The sequence below is a fragment of the Sesamum indicum genome, linkage group LG15 (assembly GCF_000512975.1).
Source record: "Sesamum indicum cultivar Zhongzhi No. 13 linkage group LG15, S_indicum_v1.0, whole genome shotgun sequence".
In the NCBI taxonomy this organism is placed as follows: Eukaryota; Viridiplantae; Streptophyta; class Magnoliopsida; order Lamiales; family Pedaliaceae; genus Sesamum; species Sesamum indicum.
This window is the reverse complement of record NC_026159.1, coordinates 5,186,398-5,205,643: the sequence shown is the minus strand read 5'-3', so window position 1 is coordinate 5,205,643 and position 19,246 is coordinate 5,186,398. Positions and strand designations below refer to the sequence as shown.

At 34.4% G+C, this 19,246-nt stretch overlaps 2 protein-coding genes, 1 long non-coding RNA gene, 1 other non-coding gene and 1 pseudogene across 4 annotated transcripts; 2 read left to right on the top strand and 3 right to left on the bottom strand.

Moving 5' to 3' along the window:
• LOC110013191 lies at nt 3,691-4,924 on the bottom strand. Its single transcript, XR_002288393.1, has 3 exons — nt 4,604-4,924; nt 4,132-4,339; nt 3,691-4,050 (listed from the first exon to the last, which is right to left on the bottom strand). It is a non-coding gene; the product is annotated as an uncharacterized LOC110013191 (long non-coding RNA).
• Nucleotides 8,183-9,464, bottom strand: LOC105177943 (LOB domain-containing protein 41). The gene is made up of 2 exons (XM_011101254.2): nt 9,145-9,464; nt 8,183-9,059 (listed from the first exon to the last, which is right to left on the bottom strand). Exons 1-2 carry the CDS (start codon nt 9,332-9,334, stop codon nt 8,401-8,403), a joined length of 849 nt encoding a protein of 282 aa, XP_011099556.1. The 5' UTR covers nt 9,335-9,464; the 3' UTR covers nt 8,183-8,400.
• LOC105177942 lies at nt 15,010-16,123 on the top strand (annotated as a pseudogene).
• TRNAV-UAC lies at nt 16,315-16,387 on the top strand. The gene has a single exon. It is a non-coding gene; the product is annotated as a tRNA-Val (tRNA).
• LOC105177941 lies at nt 17,049-18,981 on the bottom strand. The gene is made up of 3 exons (XM_011101253.2): nt 18,756-18,981; nt 18,593-18,647; nt 17,049-17,656 (listed from the first exon to the last, which is right to left on the bottom strand). Exons 1-3 carry the CDS (start codon nt 18,869-18,871, stop codon nt 17,423-17,425), a joined length of 405 nt encoding a protein of 134 aa, XP_011099555.1. The 5' UTR covers nt 18,872-18,981; the 3' UTR covers nt 17,049-17,422.

Here is a 19,246-nt window from a genome sequence, read left to right as displayed (position 1 = left end):
TCCTTTAAATAGGAGTCTAGGTAGGTTATGTTAAGGGAATTAACTTCGCATTTTGACTATTCACACGCATTATTAGCTCACTAATCTATATAGTTAAGATCATTATTGACTTGAATATTGAAGTATTGCCTCGTGTTTTACAGATTAATCCCAAAAATTTTAAAATTCTCAATCGATTTTTAATGTTATTATGATATTATGGACTCTAATACGTATTAACATTTATGTATGAATTTCAAATAATTACATAACAAAAGTAAGAACTTTTTTTCCATATATGTCGTTGATGAATTAAATGTGATCTGAACGAAAAAAGAAATTCCAGTGAATTTCTAGTTAAATGGTACCCAAATATTAAACAGAATGAGTCAAATTATGAAGTTATCCATCAATGGAGAACACCAACCACATCAAGAAAATTAAATTGCGGATAACACACAACATCGCACAGGTCGCCTCACAAGTCGCTTGGCGTGATACGTGGTAACGAGGTCATGTTTCCTTTCCAATCCTATTATGATATTGTTAAGTGTCCAACATTAATTACAAATGAGGAGTTTGAGTGCTTGCAAGTTCTAAAACCCCTTCTTTTTAGTGAAACGTCTTTTCAATACAAAATTATGATGTTCACATAAAGTCAGAACGATAATAAGTAATGCAACAGAATACCTATCGCATCGCACGCTGTACTAGTCAACTTAAAAGATGTCGAATGATTTATTTCTACTGGTGAGGTAAGGTGGCGTTGAATACTAACCTATAATGTATAAACACTCAAGAAATTACTTAGTGCAGTGTCGAACACGTATTGGATACAAAAATGGCATCCGTATGTTGAAAAAATACAAAATAAAGAAGAAAAAAGAACACAGTGTAATGGCGTGTCCAATATGTTATGGACAGGATTTTTTTTTTTTTATAATTTCAAAAAATTTTAAGTTGTCTTTGAAAAAAAAAAGAATTTTGGATTTAATAAAAAAAATTAGTTGGCTATTATGTTAGTTGTAGCTCGGCTTCCCTTCTTCTCACACTTCAAAAAGAATTAGCAGTCTTTTTGATGACCTGATCGAGAAAGTATGATAGATCGGTGTAAAAGATTGAGTTGGATCTATGAGGTTAGTTATAGTAAGGCCTGGTCGAAAGGTGTTCTTACCTCTATCATTAGCTCGGGAGTCGGAAGTGATGGCCAAAGAGTGACACTTTTCCCCCTTTCGGCTTCAGCTATTCCCTTTCACTCCTCTCAGGCTAAAAATTTCAAGATGGAATTACTAAAAATTTGAGAGGTGGTCATGATGATTTCACTAGTTTGGATGATCAGAAGCTTTCATTAGTATATTTTTCTAAGTCATATTTGTTAAGAATTTAGATGTAAGACATATTTATTTTATGTTTTATTTTGATAACTTTATTTTAATTTTTTTAATTTTTATAAGAAAATGAGAATATATATATAATTAAAAAATATTAGATATAGTTGTGTTAGTGTCGTATCGTATTCTAATTTCTTTTAATTCTTTAGTGTCGCTGTGTCCGTGCCGGATCATATTTGTGTTATCGTATCTACATCTATTGTAATAAAAACTTATAATTAATTAATTATTATTATTAAAAATATATAAAAACTCATACATTAATAAGATTCGAAGAATAAAATTACAATCACAATGTCTCATGAAATTTTTTTCATGAATTTTCTACGCATTACTAACTATTTTCTCGCCATTTGTCTCAATTTCATTTTCTTAATTTATAATATATACTACTCATTTCTACAAATATTTTTGGTTCCACTCATGTTAGTGTTTCTCTCTTTTGATCCAGAAACTATAAAGTATGTCAATATAATCATGTCTAAAAAATGCACTTAGGAAATCAATCATACTATACTCTTTTTGGGTACTTGAAATGATCAAATTTTTAATATTTGAAACCTGTTGGCCACAATGATTTAAAAAAAACACGTTGACATCTATTGACCATTTATCAAATAACATAAAAAATTTCAAAATATCCCTATTGGTTTGATCAAATTTTAATTTAATTTTTCAATGACATAAATGTTCTCAGGAGTGTTTTGTAATTACCAAAAGATAAAAAGAGTGTCAAATTAATATTTATAGGAGTGAATAATATGACCCTGTATCTTTTGTTTATTGAATCTGTATATAAAATTACACCTCTTAATAATTAAAATATTAAATTATTTAATTAATTTATTAATATAAATTAGTTACTAGCTTATAAATTCAAATTAAAAAAATTATCACACTTGTATAAATTCAAATCAGTTACTAGTATATATTTATACATACATATTCTTATGACGAAACGATGGCGGTGGAAGGTAAAAGGCTGGGCACAAGTGAGGGAATGTAGGAATATGGGTATGACGATAGAATTGAAAAGAAAGAATATTTTTTTTAAGATTAGTTTAATAATTTAATTTATTTTTAATAAATAAATTATTTTAAATTATAATTTATTAATTTTAGTAAAATTAAATTATATATAAAAATAGAGAATAAATATTTTTTAATTTTAATAATTTATAAAAGTGAGATAATTTTTTAATTTAAACTTATAATCTAGTAATTAATTTTATTGATATATTAATTAAATAATATAATATTATAATTATTAAAAGTGTAATTTTATATAACGATTCAATTAAAAAATCAATAAAATAATTAAAATTAAAATTAAAATTAGTATAAATAATAAAAAAAATATATAGGATTGTATTATTCTTCCCCATAAACATTACTTTGACACTCCCCTTACATTTTCGTAATTGCAAAACACCTCTAAGGGCATTTCTGTTATTGAAAAATTAAATTAAAGTTTGATCAAATCAATAAGGATATTTTAGGATTTTAAAGACTGTCGAAAATAATTTTTGTATTTTTTAAAGAATAGAAAAAATTATATAAAAAATAATAAATAAGAAGGTATAAATATAATTATTCTTATTAAATAATAATAAAATTTTTGGATATATCAAATCAACCACAATCAATTAATCGGCCATCATTAGATTAAAAAGACGAATTCGAAAAGACCTACCTCATTTATGATTCGGTAGCAAAAAGTAAACCAAATGCATTATGGGTAAAACGACCCGTCGGGCGGCAACAATGTCAACTTACGTAGGTAAAATTACTAATCATTACCAGAAGAATAAGTTGTCTGTGGTCCAAATCAATTACTCCAAAAATTAGTACGTACAAAGATGAGTCGATGCCAACGGTTTTATGGTCAAGAAAGCCTCACTAAGTGAAAGTGCAGTAGCTTCACTGTCTCAGCCTCTCAGGTCTATATGCTACAATCGCTCGCATCAAAATTTAAATACGAGATTTCTCGTATGATACCTTGTGTCAAAATAATTGGATTGTCCCTCTAACGGTATAGTGACACACGAGTTGCCTCTTAAGGTACCGATCACCAGCTGCAGTGCACTGCCCATGCTTTGCAGACATAGCCAACCATGTGTTCCATTTTCTTCATCAAGATCTTAGTGCGCTTTGATTTGGAGTATCTACCACAAGTTTCAATTTGAACGAGTTCTGGACAAGTTCAAAATCACTTATTTAATAAGATATAATTAAGAATGTGATTTGTATAACTGATTTGATTCAATCAGACTATTCTTGATGTGCAAAAAGCCTCACACTTGATAACATGAATCATTACTCGGCTTCCATTAAACTTACCAAACAAATCTAATCAAACATTCAAAAGGTTCATTATCAAATATGCTTTTTCTAGACTCATCTTTCTCAACATGGTACTCGGATTATCAAAAACAAAAAAGAAAAGGAGAGACGGATATCACGATAGTGCACAAAGAACGCAAGTGATGCACCATCTTGCCATGCAAAAAACTTGCACCACTGAAACGAAGAGTAAGAGATGGTGGAAGAGATATGGTGTGGATGGTGATGGTGGGTTTGACAAGAGAGGTGAAAACAAGCTTGGCAATATGCACAAACTGTAGGATCACCATCAAATTTCTTGACAAAAGGTGGCCAAGTTGCACCAGCACTACAACATCTGCAATAGCCGACAATTCTAGGCATTATCAAACTAGAGGAGAAGCCAGGCCTTGTCTTATTACTTAACAGTAATGCGTACCTTGTCAGTCAGTGGATACTCAACTAACTGTACTTGTTCCTGTACCATGAGGATAAGAGGATGCCGACGGGAAAAGCTTTAAGTCACTCTCAAGCTTTATCAACAAGCACCCCTGTCTTAAATCAGTCATTTCTGTGAATCTTAACTATGTCGAGACCAACATTTGAAATCAAAATCAAAGCATATCCCAACAAACAAGTGCTGGAACCTGCAAGGGAGGCATGTATTTGGAGCATTAGACAAACAAATCTCTGTGTACTTACAACCACTAATCATCATATCTTCCACAGTTACAAAAAATTGACCATCTCCAGTAAAAGGGATAGTTCCAGGCAAGAAAGACATACGCATAGCAAAGTTGTATCGGATGTTTTTGCATATGGAACTATTGAGCTCAAGCAAACTCATTTTTTCGGAAACGAATAAACCAACAGGAGAATGAAAAATCATCACAAAAACTATCTCATCCAACCTCATTTCTTGTTGATTAGATCCACCTTGCCTCTCTGCAAAAAGGGTCCGGAGTCAGCCTCAGTTTTCGGTATCAGGAACTAAATTCCAAATATAATAAAACCAACTTTTCCAGAGATTCAGGGTTGTAAAATATGAATCAAGATCTAGAACCAAAAACAAAATGTGAAGTAAGAAAAATGAAAAAGTCTTCCATGAATAATAAGTCAAAGATTATCATCAATTGATCTACCAAAAGGATCTAAAAGCACAAGATTTCTAAGATTATGCACTCAAATCTGCGTCCACTCAACTAATCATATCATGAGAAAAGCTATTTATAGATTGACAAAGAATTCATTAGATCCTGCAGAATCCATGCCATATTATGCACAAATATCTTATCTTCTTTCCTTTGCAAAAGTAACACCACACCGCTTGTGGATAAACAAGAAAACTTTGGAAGAATAATCTAATAACATTATAACAACTTGGAACTACCGCGACATCAAAGTAAACAAGAATCCATTTCATTAACTAATATAGCAAAATTATCATATCAATCTAAGGGTGCAAATGTGCTGAGTTCCGCTAAATTTTAGACTCGAGTTTGACAAGCCTGACAAAAACAGAGAGCTCGAGCTCGACCACTGGATAAGGTGCTCGAGCTCGAGCTTGATTTTTTTTTTTAATTGGGACAAAGTTTGGCCATAACACAAGAAGGTTGTGTTGCTAGAATTCAAATAGAAAATTTAGGACTTAGGCAATAATTGGTTCTACGTCTAGTTTTTTGGGAATAGAAGATCTGGAAGTGAAAATTGTGGATAAATAAATAAAAGCAAATTCAGAAGGCTTTCTTATTTGAATATATGAATGCATAATATTTTGTTCTATATCTAATATTGGTTCAGTAGTAACATAATTCCTAGAAGTACAGAAAATATACATCAATTTGTCTTAATACTTGCATATAATTTTGTATAGTTATATATTTATCAAATCTAAAAATATTTTTGTCCAAATAAAGTTTTTTTTTATTGAATTGTGTAATATATTTTATTTAATAAAATAAGTAAGTATAATATAATCTATTTTCTAAAAGTGAAATTAGAATGGTCATGAAAATATATTTTTAAAATATGATGATGGTAGTTTAAATTTTTATATCTTTCAATTATACAAAATAGAATAAAATAAAATAAAAGTAAAGAAAATTGTTCAATCATCATTGTTATTAGAAAAAGCTATTCGTATAATTCTTTAAGTTTGCCTGTTATTAATTTTAGTTCTTTAAATTTACCAATTTTAGTTTTAGTCCGATAATTTTCACAAAGCTCAGGAGCCGACTCGACTCAACTTGCAACCCTACCTCAATCAATATTCATTCCAGAACTCCAGTGCTGCAACCAATCGCTAAGATTTCTATAAATAGATGTTCAATATTCAACCATTCTCACTCTCGGACAGTATGGCTACGCTTTTCCTACTCATTTTCTGGACACATACTCATATTTTAGCCCTCATCCTTATACTCAACCACTCTACCACACTTATTTCAGCATCATCTCACAATTATTCGAATATTTCTGTTTAATTCCACATAATTTAATTATTTACTTAACTATCGAAATTGTCGATCTTTATTTTGCAGGTTAGTCCTTAAGTGATTTAAAAATTCACTTTGCAATGAAAAACATTACATAATTGAGCTTCGTTTCGCCAATTTGGACGGCAAGAAAGTTTGTCTTTCGGATTTTGCTATTGGGCCAATAGGATTTTGGGCCTACTGGGCTCAATAATATGAACCCAATCTTTTGGCTTGGGCTTAGACCGAATTTGTCTTTTGGGCTTGAAAAATACTTTATGGGGGGCATCATTAATGTTTAGTTTGCATTTGTGATTTTTAAATCAGTAAAATAATAATTTTGTCATAATCATTTAAGTAATCTTTTGTTACAGTAAATTTCAAATTCTTGTGGGCTAAAAAGACAGTTTTATTTACGATAAGGACACAAAGAAAATATTGGCGAGTAATTCAATATTAAATGAATTTGAGATTCTATTGATATAATAGTTTAAAATATCTAAGGTAAATTATTCCTACAAATTCAAAAATATTGTCATTATAAATTTAAAACTCCTAACCCTAAATCCATTGTTGAAACACAACAATCGATCGGCTTCAAATTCTTTAGCCGAAATCTTCGTTCCAATTCAAATTCTTCTATCTAAATATAATTTAACTTTTTTTTTAAGAAAAAAATATTAGACTGTAATAGAATTTTTGTGTTTTGGATTAATCACAAAAAGATTCATGGGAGATCTTTAGACCTAGTTACTGCTGACATGTATGTTGGAACCAAAAAAAATACATACATATACATACACAAGTCATTTGTGGTCCCCAAATCATCCCAAAATTGAAAAAAAAAAAAAAAAAGTCATTCATAGTCCAACGGGTACATGCATGTTTCTTAACAGCTTCATAGACAAGATCAACATATGTCTAAAAAAAAGATAGTCCGCTTGTGTTAGTTCAATTGATAAAAATAAATAATTTTTAATATGATTATGTATCACTCCAAAAAATTATGGGCCATATTTGAATGGAAGATTTTAGATTTGAGGAATAAAATTTAGAGATGTTTTTTAAAAATAGCTTTGTATTAAATGTGATAGACAAATAATGCATTTGGCCCAATTCTTGGCCTGACCCATCTGAAGACCCAATTCGTGTAAAAATTTGGTACGAGGGCCTAAAGGTGCATAAGGGCCAAGAGGGGATTGCCACCTATAGGTTGGAGCCTGTGATAGACTTGTGAGAAATGGGCCGCAATCCATGTCCATCAACCCAAAACACTTGGTGCTGACCAGGCTGTCGAGTTGGCCACTCCTCTCAAATGATAGGAGACCATTTGCTCTGAGGGTGAGTAAACACCCACATAGACTATGTCAAGAACAAAATATTGGATGTTGCTCACGCTCCCAACTATCCTCTTGAATTTTGGGGTATATCCCTCAAGAAGCTTATCTCCTCACCGTTAGGATTTTTTGAAATTATCTGCCAACAACCCCCAAATTTGTGGAGACATTTCCACGACAACCGCGGAACTAAGTCCCCAAGGATCATATCCCCTCATCCGCTGAGGGCTGTAGATATAAAAACCAGTTTTCGTCAATTGATTTAGGGCAACGTTATCTTAACACAAGCTCACCTATCAACTCGTTGTCCAATTGCTAGTTTATTCTCTTTGAAATTTATCTTTTTTATCATCAATCGTTAACTTAATCGCTGGAGTGCTAACATCTTTTCTGTAAGTCCCCTTTCTCAGACTTGTTAAAAATTCAACTAAAAGATTAAGTCCAAAGACGAACTCTTTTTGTTCGCATCAAAATGAATTTAAAAATTATCATCGTCTTATAAAATATATATTCAAAATAAGATTTTAAATGTTTAATTAGTTTTGCAGCATGAAATCATCAAAACAAATTGGATGTATTTGTTTTTGTAAATATTCTTATATAAGTTATTTATGATTGAGAGTGTAGGTGCCTAATATTTTATATTTAAAAAGATAATGAATATTTTGAAAATTCAATATTTGACCAAGTCAATACTTGTTCCCTTCATTGATCTACCATTTCTCTCACATGTTTATACACATATTCTCATGAAAGTCATATACGTAAAACTACAAAGCATTTAGCTCTTCTATACCACAACCAAAAAACAAAAGAGAAAAGAAAAACCTGTGAAAGAAGGCTGGGAATTTAAAAAAAAAAAAAGAACTAATAAGGCAGTTGATCTCAGCCGTCTATTCAGGAAGCCGGATAATCAAGCCCCAACTCCATTTTACATAGTCCAGCATCGTCCTCGACGGAGCCAACAGCTTCCTTCGTCGCCAATACTTTCGGCTTCACATCTCGTTTGAACGGCTCGAACCCCAGAGTCAGCTCCAGCTCAATTTCCCCGTCATCGGCTCGACGCTCATCTTGTACAGCCGAATCCAAAACCTGCTCCGCGATCTCAGCCGAAGCCAAGCTCTCGCTCCGCCGGCTTTCCCTCTCCGCATTCGCTTCAACCGCCTCCGATTGGTGACTCAACGAAGACTCATGGCTGGGAGACCTGTGAACCTCCTCGCGACCCGACTCTTCAACCGACCCAACCCAGACACGACTCCGCCTCGCCTTCGCCCCGGACCGCTTAAAACGGCACCGGGTTCTGACACGGTGCAGATCATTCGACCCACATAAATTATCCTCCTTGTTAACATGCCTGATGTCATAGGCCTTGAGAGGCGGTCCGTTTTTTATCTCAGCGGCGTCACTCGCCATCTGGGTTATCGGATCCCCTCTCAAAACCGCCTCCACAGCGTTCTGGCACAGCTGCCAGCTCCCGGACCACAGCAACCCAACCGACCCGTAGATGGGATTCACGATCCTTCCGCATGCCTCGTACAGTAAAGACCTAAATATAGCTGCATGCCGTACATGAATGTGTTAGCAATTAAGAACCCGAAACCAGTACAAATACTGATCAAATGAGAAGAAGAGGATATGAACCAGGGCGGAGGTGTTGGGGGCCGGCATTGATGAGGTTCATAAGGCCAGCGCGGCCGTAGAACTTGGCGAGGAAGACTGTGGCGTTGGCCTGTGAATCGGGATTTTTTATCCACTCCAAACACGGCCTTATACTGCATTTGTCGCTGCAACCCTTCCTCAGCACTCGACATCCATTACAACTCATCCGCATTCTCGCTTGCTTATACTCGCTCCGATTACTTCTTCGATTGCAGATTAATAGAGTGAAGAAATTGAGGGTTGATGATAGAAATTAGAGAACACAGAAATTTGGAGTGTAAATATATAGCAAATCAGTATACACGTACGTACAATAGTCAGCCAGGGGGGGGGGGGGGGGGGGGCAAGAGACAACAGCGGGGGGGGGGGGGGGGGGGGGGAAGGAGCAAAGTGCAAACCAGGGTCGCATGCAGTTTGGTGGGAAAGGCAGGATAGTAATAGTGGTGTTGCAGCAAGAGGTTTGCACATTCAGGGAATTTAGGAGGGGGGTGGGCCGCGTCACCACTGAATTTCATTAAACAGGGAAATCATCAAACCATGGGTAAATTAATAAATGGGGTGATGGGATGAGGTAAGACCTCAATTGCGTGTCGTGACGCGTGGTGTCACCGCCCAATGGTTGGGCGCGATTCTGCAGTCGTATTGGAGGTAAAATCCATATGAGAGAGACGAAGGTCGGGTGGTACCGGTGCTGCGCCTAGATAAGCTCAAACATCGGAAGCATGCAATGGAGTAGACTTTTGTCCCTTTGTATTTTTCTTTTCTTTGATTAAGACAAAACATCATCGATCATTTGCACTTTCCGCTTCTGGGTTTGTACTTATCCCCTCAAAGAGATATATGAAAAGAAATTGGAGGGGTGAAAGGGCACGTGAAGCGGGATGGAGGAGCATAGGGCAAGAGGCGCCATGCAAGCGGGAGGAAAATGGGCTGGCGCGTGGCGGTCACATGAGGCGTCAGAGTGCGGTCGAATCGCCACATATCCTGGAGGTCAAAGGGTCCCACCAGCCTCCCGGTTTTATGGAAGCTGTGTTTCAAACCAAAACAAGATACCGGTTTCTGGTTTTGGAGTTTGGGTCTGTGGGCGGCTAATGCTGGCCAACAGGCGGGTAAGTACGTACGTATCCGGGTTGTCACGTCAGTTGTGCTTATCCCATAAGTTTGGACTCCAAATAAATTTCTACTCCAACTTGGCCTTATTCATTAAATTTTCTGGTAGCCAACAGAGTAATCAATAATCCTTTTCTAAACGTTTTGACGTTAAATGTGGCATCATCTCACATTCATTGGAGACCATAAATAAATTTGATCAACATCATATGTTTCTAACAACTTTTAAGGATAGATTATGAAGGGATGTGATCCATGTATGAGAGTAGGCTAAACAGTGAAGGTTTTATGATGGACCCCAATGTGGTATGTGTGGATCCATGGCCTTTTTATGGTAAAAAATTTATGCTTATAGGTTTTTTTTTTTTTTTCTTTGAACAAATACTTAAGAGCTTTTTTGTAATTTTGTAATATATAAGTTAATTAAATCATCATATCATAACAGACAATATCTTTTACATTAATGATATACCGTCGAGTTGAAACATTGAACACAATGTTATATTGGTGATTTTTTATCAATCTTTTTAACAAATATTTCTACCCAACATCAACTAGATTATAGCAATTGTTAGTTAATTTATTTTTTGGAATTAACTAGTAACAATTTAAATATAGCATGTGTGGGATAATACCTAAAAAGATGGAGTATTTTTAGGCAATTGGGGAAATGTGGGCTGTGGAGAAATTATTAAAACTGGGGATACAATTTAAAATTAAACATCTTACTATTGAAAATGACTCTAAAATTGTGTTTGATGACATTTTCAGGCCTCGAGTTCTTCAAATGGAATTCACTCTGCAGCTTGCATTATGCCATCCGAAAGCAAAAAGGGGCAGTGGATTGATCAGCAAAAGAGGCAACAATGTTCAATTTTGATGACACAATTTGCACAAATTGCTCGGAATTTTTGATAAATTTTGTGTTGGTTGGTTGGTTTAAAATATACGGTAGAATAGTCTTCCGAACGGATTTATATGAGATAACTATTGTGTAAAACTCTATATTATTATTTATTAATATGTAGTTTGTTTTATCACAGTTTCATTTCACATTATTTATGAATATGATATTTGTATTTTTAATTAAAAGAATATATAATGACATGCAATATATGTGTGAACATAAGATTAATACACGACACAAAGGTCCCATAAAAAATCATATACCTTTTCAACTTGTTTCTCTTGTTGCCACCCGGAGAAAACATTGGTACAAAATTGAAGATTTCACCCTTCCACCAACCCGGCGCCCTGATTTGTATTAGTCGTCTCAAGACAGATATTGCAGCAGGTGGGCAGCCGCCGAGAATATTTCCTACACATGGTGGAGGCATTTCTCAGTGGTAGGTTCATATTGTCTCCAATTGGCATTTCTTTAGTACTTGACGAATATTTTAGTTGCGTTGTACAACATATGTTTAAGTAGTAGACTTAAATTTCTTGGCAGAAGCTGTGGGCATTGGACGTCGCACCCAGATACAAAATGAAGGTGGCCAACTGGATTAACTTCCCCACATTCCTCCAATATTAACAATCATCAACCAACTGATGCCACGATTAGACCTTGTTTGCTTCCAGAAAATATTATGTTCGATTAGGAGAACGAATCGAATATGAGTGAAATTAGATGTATGTGAAAATGAGCAGAAATCAAATTTTGTTTCTTATCAAAAAATGAATCTTTCTTTTGCAGTTTATTCTATCCCTATCAAATACATCTAAGTATTTGTGATTTATTTTCTTTTCCAACGTACCAAATAACTTGAAAAAAAAAATATTATTCTTTCCCTCCTCCCTGCAGTTCCCCTTTGTACTTCCCAGTTCATCTCACGAAATCAGCAAAAGCTTCAGTATTTATCATACACGTAAGTATTATTATTTGTAATTTAAATGATGTACATTAGTAAAAAATATTAACTTGTGAGGGTAAAAGAGTAATTTAACATATATGAGGCACACATTAAACATATACAACACATCACTCCATATAATTTACAACACTACTATAAATACCAAAACATTAATTTTTTATAGGGGAGGACTATTCATTAAGTGAGACCCATTTTCTTGATAACAGCACCCCTTTTGCGGAAATTGCAATTCACCTGGTGCGCAATTGTGCCGAGGTAAAATTCTCAATTTTATTCCCTAGTAAAAAACCTCGACCACATCACTAAAGATGATGGATGATTATTATTTCAATATATTAATATAATTATTGTTTTCATCGAGAATAGAATAAATGTTGGTTAACCAACAAAATTACAATTCATTGTGTGTTAATTATAATAATTATATAACTAGCAACTTAAACTTTTATTGAGGTGGAATAATTTTCCCAAGTAAAAAGGGAGAGAAAGTCATTTTCACTTTTACGCACATTGTGAGGAGGAAGAGGGGATTTTCTGCCCAATTACTCAATCCCACTAATTTCAGGCTGAATGAATAAAATTATTAATAAATTAAAATTTATAGGATTTAAATTGTCAATTCAATACTTGTAGAACTATGTTTCGACCGCCCTTTGTTTAGGGGACATATTTTACATATTATTTGAATTATTCAGACAACATCATAAGTATCCATCGAAACAAAAATAAATAAATAAAAGTATTGGGTTGTAATTTAATAATTTGAATTATTCAGACAACATCAAAAGTATCCGTCGAAACAAAAATAAATAAATAAAAGTATTGGGTTGTAATTTAATAATTTGACTTATTCTCTAATCATTTTCATGCATGAAAAATCAAAGTGGCTAAGTATGAAATTTTGTCACCAGTAGTTGATTGAATAAGAAAGGAATAGGGTATGGTGTGGACCAATGGGCTCACTCAACCCACAGGTCCGTCGTTGGTTTGGATCCAGATTCAAATATCTAAAATGGGTAAATAAATGTTTTGAATGACCTTACATTCTAACTATTCGAATCTTTTTGTATGGGTTGGAATTTGGGTTGACCTTACTCAACCCGCTACCAACCTATCAATCAAGCCCACCCCTCCATTATTGAACTTAGGAAAAACTCTAAATTGCCATGGAATTATGACATGCAATTACCAATTAGTATTCCTACTCAAGAGCAAATTGGGTATTTCATAATTGCATTATTAATTTAATTCCATTAAAAATTTCTTATTTAGGAATTGTATTTATGTCCAAAATTCAATATTCATAAGTCATTCACGAAGTTAAGGCTCCATGATTTTATAGGTCATGGGTTCGAACCCCATCGTGTGCGTGAGATATTGTCTACTATAATAGTAGGTATTCTTGAGCATGATTTGATATTGTAATAGTCTTTGTTAGATATTGATGTCGACAGAAATTATTGTAACTATAATATTTTATTTCAATTAATAATAATGCATCGTTCTTACTTAAAAAAAAAAAAAATACCAATACTGCATAACTATTACCGCATCTTATCATAACTAGCTCTGGGTGAACTGCTAATAGCATATATATACAATGAGATAATTTTGCTGGTGTGCATTAAAACGAAGTTGGAAAATATCAAATTCTAATGAAAAATAAGAGGCGAATGCATTTTAGACGCATTTGAATCAATAAAAATTAATACTTTACTACTAAAAATAATTTATTCGAGACGAAACTAACCTCTTGTAGTACGACTGTATTTGTCATGAACTTTCATCATTTTGCCCATTGTACGGGTATTGTTCTTGATCTTCTCATTTTTAGTGATTTTTGTTTAATTTACTGGGTTTTTTTTTTTTTTTGTGTCTTTTGGGTCTCGTATTTTAAAATATCATTCTCACGAGTTAGATTAATCCTATGTTATCATTCTATTATTTAAATACTATTGAACTCCATAATTTTCAATTTTACTTTTAAAAATAAGATTGATTTGCATTATATTTTAGTTCTCCAAATATTAAAGACCGAATTATTTAAAAGATTTTATCCCTTATGCTCCATAATTTTATATTTCAAAATCGCTGCACAAAATTTACTCAAGAACTATATTAATCCCATTAATTACAACTTATTCTAGAAAATACACATCTTATTTGATATGGCATACGATTTAATCGGTATTCTATTGCGCAAGTTATAATCAATCTTTAACTTCATATGAACCTCACAATTTTGTCCTATAAAACATCTCGTTAGAAAAATGAGGCATTGAAACTCATAAATCGCTCAAACTCTTAATCTGCAGTTAGTATAAAATGCTTGCCGACGTCACTATCCTTGCATTTTGCATTAATGAAGGCCAGCTAAAGCAATGCAATAGAAATATAGAAGACCATGCAATTCTTATCTAAATCAAAATAATTATATTTTAAATATAATTAAACACTATTGTTAAATAATACATCAACCATATATTATAAATTTAAATATATTTGGGCCTGATTCGAAGTAAAATTTTCATAGGTGAAAAATTCCATCGACGGACCACACACAAAAGTCAGAAAAACTGGTGCTGAATTAAGACCAGAGATATGTAATCCCATACTGTGCAAAAGGAATGGCCTTCCATTACCTGATCACAAACATGAGGTTACAACTTACACCCAAACAAAATTCACAAAGACGTTTCTGTCCTCCCATTTTTTACTTCTAGATGATCAGATAAGAAGAATAATCTGCCGCCACGTGGCGCTCTATCACGTGCTGCCTGATCTCCATAGGGTTGTAAGGCTTCATCAGGAACCACATAGTTGAATTTCAGTTTTAGTTGCAAGCCTCTATAAATGGGGAATAGGGGCTGTTTGGATAGTCCACAAGGCCAGTGAAGAAGAGAGTGAAACTAAAAGAGAAAGAAAATATTTATAGCAAATGGCATCCTCTGTGATTTCCTCAACCGCCGCGGTTGCCGCCCGCGCCAGCTCTGCCCAGGTTAGCATGGTCGCACCGTTCACTGGCCTCAAGTCAACGATGTTACTTCTCTTGCTAGCAACGGGGGAAGAGTGCAGTGCATACAGGTGAACGTTTATATTTTAACTTATGGTAAATTTTATCTAAATCAGGTCTAGTCGAACTTATCAACCGATCAAACGGCTGGGGTGTGTACTTGTGACTACTCTCATTGAATTATATGTCAGTTGCAAGATAAATGTACTACTCTTATCGTCTGATGAGTTCAAATCTGATCAAATTTTATGTGGGCTCGAATTTTTTTAAATTTATATATGCATACTAGAAATTAATAAAATTAATTGAAACTTAGTATGCACATAGTAAATAAAAATTTGGAAAAATGCAGGTGTGGCCCACACAAGGGAAGAAGAAGTTTGAGACTCTTTCCTACCTTCCTGACCTAACCAGAGAGCAGTTGGCTTCAGAAATTGACTACCTTATCCGCTCCAAATGGATTCCTTGCGTTGAGTTCGAGCTCGAGGTTCTCTTTAGCATTAATCACATTATACATACATATATGTGAACAATTTTAAAGATTTATTTACAATTTATTATGTTTATATATATGCAGCACGGATTTGTGTACCGTGAAAACCACAGGTCACCAGGGTACTACGACGGACGTTACTGGACAATGTGGAAGTTGCCCATGTACGGGTGCACTGACTCCGCCCAAGTGTTGCTGGAGGTTGACGAGGCTGTAAGGGCACACCCTGACGCCTTCGTTAGAATCATTGGATTCGACAACGTGCGCCAAGTGCAGTGCATCAGTTTCATTGCCTACAAGCCACCGGGTTACTAAATTTGTGGATTTGGGCTAACCTCATGAGCAAGTCGCGTCGTACCTTATTTTTCAACTGTTTTTTTCCCTTCACTTTTTGTGGGTTTGGTATTTGTTTTCCGAAACAAGTGTACCAGATATTCAAATAAAATTTGGTGTTTTTTTTTATTTATGAAAGATTTTGATGTTGTGTTTGGTGTTAGTAAGTATAAGATTTATGTGGTTTAATTTCAGGATTCAAATATTATGAATTATGGGAATCACATATGTTATAGCGTAAGTAGGCGTATTTATATTATAAGAAAGAGATTAGGAAAATGTACAAGCTTAACGCCTTGAATTTTCATGTGCTTCACAACGAGCAAACAGATGCTGTGGTGTAGTGGTTATCACGTCAGTCTTACACACTGAAGGTCTCCAGTTCGATCCTGGGCAGCATCACTGCCATATTTTTAATACAATACAAAATAATTTCATTCCGTCGTCAATGCTTCAGTCCCAAAGTTGAAATCCCAAAATCCTTCATTCAATAAAATGTTTTTTGAATTTTGAGTCGGTATATGTCAGTATTATTCTGTTATGATAGTATATTCTTTTTGTCATGTGTTTGTCGATTATTTGTACTATTCAATGTATACTTTCAAATTTATATATTCAATAACATTTCTGTGTACTTTTATTTATTTATTTTTTAGTACAATGGGACTGGGGGTTGGGGACGACTGGGTTGAACCCAAGATCCTCTCCTTCAATGAAGAAAGTGATGCCAACTCATTGATGACCAATGATACTCTTGTGTATTGAGACCAATGATGCTCTTGTATATTGAAAAATATAACTATAGCTTCTATTGAAAAGAAAACAATTCACTCTACTCCAGTTTCAATCCCAGATCAAATTAAGAAATACTTCTGCATAGTCCTGCAAGGTGTGTGACTCCAAGTCTCAAAGTAATGTTTATCACAGAAAAAGGGGAAACTCGTATTATGGAACCTGAATGCTGACATATACTTTTGCGTCTATTGATTTCACCGTAAGCATTAGGTAATACACCATATAATTCAAGATTAGATCATAAACTATAGCAGTTAACATGAAGATCGAAAGACAAATGAAGCTTGACAAAAATTACGATATTTACAAATATACTCTTTACAGTACATTCCTGGGGAAAGTAGGAGCACCACCAATTAACTCAACAATCTTTCTCAGAGAATTACATTTCGCTCGACTAGAAAGGGCGTCAAAATGTTCCAACTTCCCCAACCTTTGGTCAGCTATGGTGAAAATTGGGGTTATTCATCTATTTACATTGTCGACTAGAATTTCCTATGATATGATGTTCTCCGCAATTTTGCAACATTCTTGAGATTGTCAATGCTAGCCGCTTTCTGAATTTTGCATGCTTCCAGACATCAAAACTTCTTATGTATGTACAGGTAATGAATTCTATGCCAGGGCAACAACACAGGATCATTAGCAGTGGAAACCTACCACTCTTACAGTTGCTTGTTTCTTCCCAAACTGTTCTCTGGCATGAGGAGATCGCGGCAATGCTAAATCAGTTGGGGTTCTGTGCATGTTAGTTAGCCTTTCAACCCCGAAATGTGCATCTTGAACCAGAGGATTTGCTGTTCTGCATGGAGGCGATCCAAAAAGAAAAGGGGGAGATGATGATGGTGTTGCACATCGCTCTGCTTTGAAATCCTCCTGTACAGGATTAGGGTATTCGAAATTAGGCTCAATAAAATGGGATAAGGAACCATGCGTGTTATGTGAGAGAGTATGGCAAGATAATATCAGGCCCAGCTTCCCAGACCTCAAAAGCAACAAACCAATGACATAGCCTTGTTCAAATGAATAACGAAAGCATTTGCTGAAAACTGTCCACTTCACTCTCCTGGATTCTCTATGGAAATAACAAACGGATCGATAACTTCATTAGATTTGGAAACATTTCATCCTAGATGCATGCAGCTATATTTATTCCAGTGAGCAAACTGAATCATCTATTAGTCTCTGTAATGCAGCCTAATTCATGTTAACGGAGATTTTACGTGTTATACAATGGTTGGAACTAGCGTGATGTGCACATGGCAAGCATAGTCATACCAGGAGTAAAACAAATGGATTAACACGAAGAGCACTTCATAACAACAACTGCATTGAAAGGAGGAGAAAGGACACAAAGTAGCCATCAACTTCCAGCAGGAAAACAAAAATGATATCATGGGACTAACCAAAATGTAGGCCTGAAAATTCATCGAAAGCACAAACCAAATCAAACTTCTAAACTAAAACTTAAATTTATGGAACAGAGAATTCATTTACCACCAGCCTTTGAACAAGCATTTACACAAACAGTTTGAGAACTCAACCAATGCAATCGAACAATTAACATTTTAAATTTATGAGTAAGAACTATATTCCTAACAATTAAAAAAAGACTCCCAAAAAGGCAAAAACCAAATCATGAACTAACACATGGCATAATTAATCCAAACACACCCGATATAAATAAATTCCAGAATAATTCCAATTAATCCATATAAAGAAAAAAACAATTCATCAAACACATTAACAATGGGACACGCAATTAAGTACGTAAATCACATTAATTAGAATCACAAACAAACAAAAACCTACCTTACAAAGGATCAGGCCAAGCAATTCTGCCGCGGGTTTCGACTCAGCATCATTACTGTCCCATCAAAAGGGGATATATTAATAAACTAAACACGTCTCCCCTTTAAAAAAACACAAAAACAACATTCACGCCAACAAGGATTTCAAAAACCAAAAAACCCACCGTATGTGAAATCTCAATGGCACCATGGCAGGAGAGTTGATATTGGATTGCCCGGGCCGACGAGGCTTTGGGCAAATAACCCGACCCATTGCCATCGGGTTTTCACAACAGTCCATCTCCCCAATTTTTCACATCTATAGCATGTGATCTTTGAGACCAATATTACAGTGCCTCTGGGAGAGAGAAATATATGGCAAGTGAATGATTTCTGAGGAAACAAACCAACGTTCGTAGCACTCTCTTTATATATATAGAGGGGGGATTTTGGAAATAAGAACAAGTGAAGGGGCGAAATTTGGAAATAAAACTCAATTGTCCATCTATCTTTTTTTTCACTTTCTCCTCCGTACATATTACATGTGCCACGGTATTTTCAAATACACCAACACGGGTGCGCGTAGATTTGTGCTACCTTGGAGTAAAATGTATTTAATATTTATATGTTTCTCTAGTTATATTTTTAATTATTTCTTTTTTTTTTAAGAGCAATA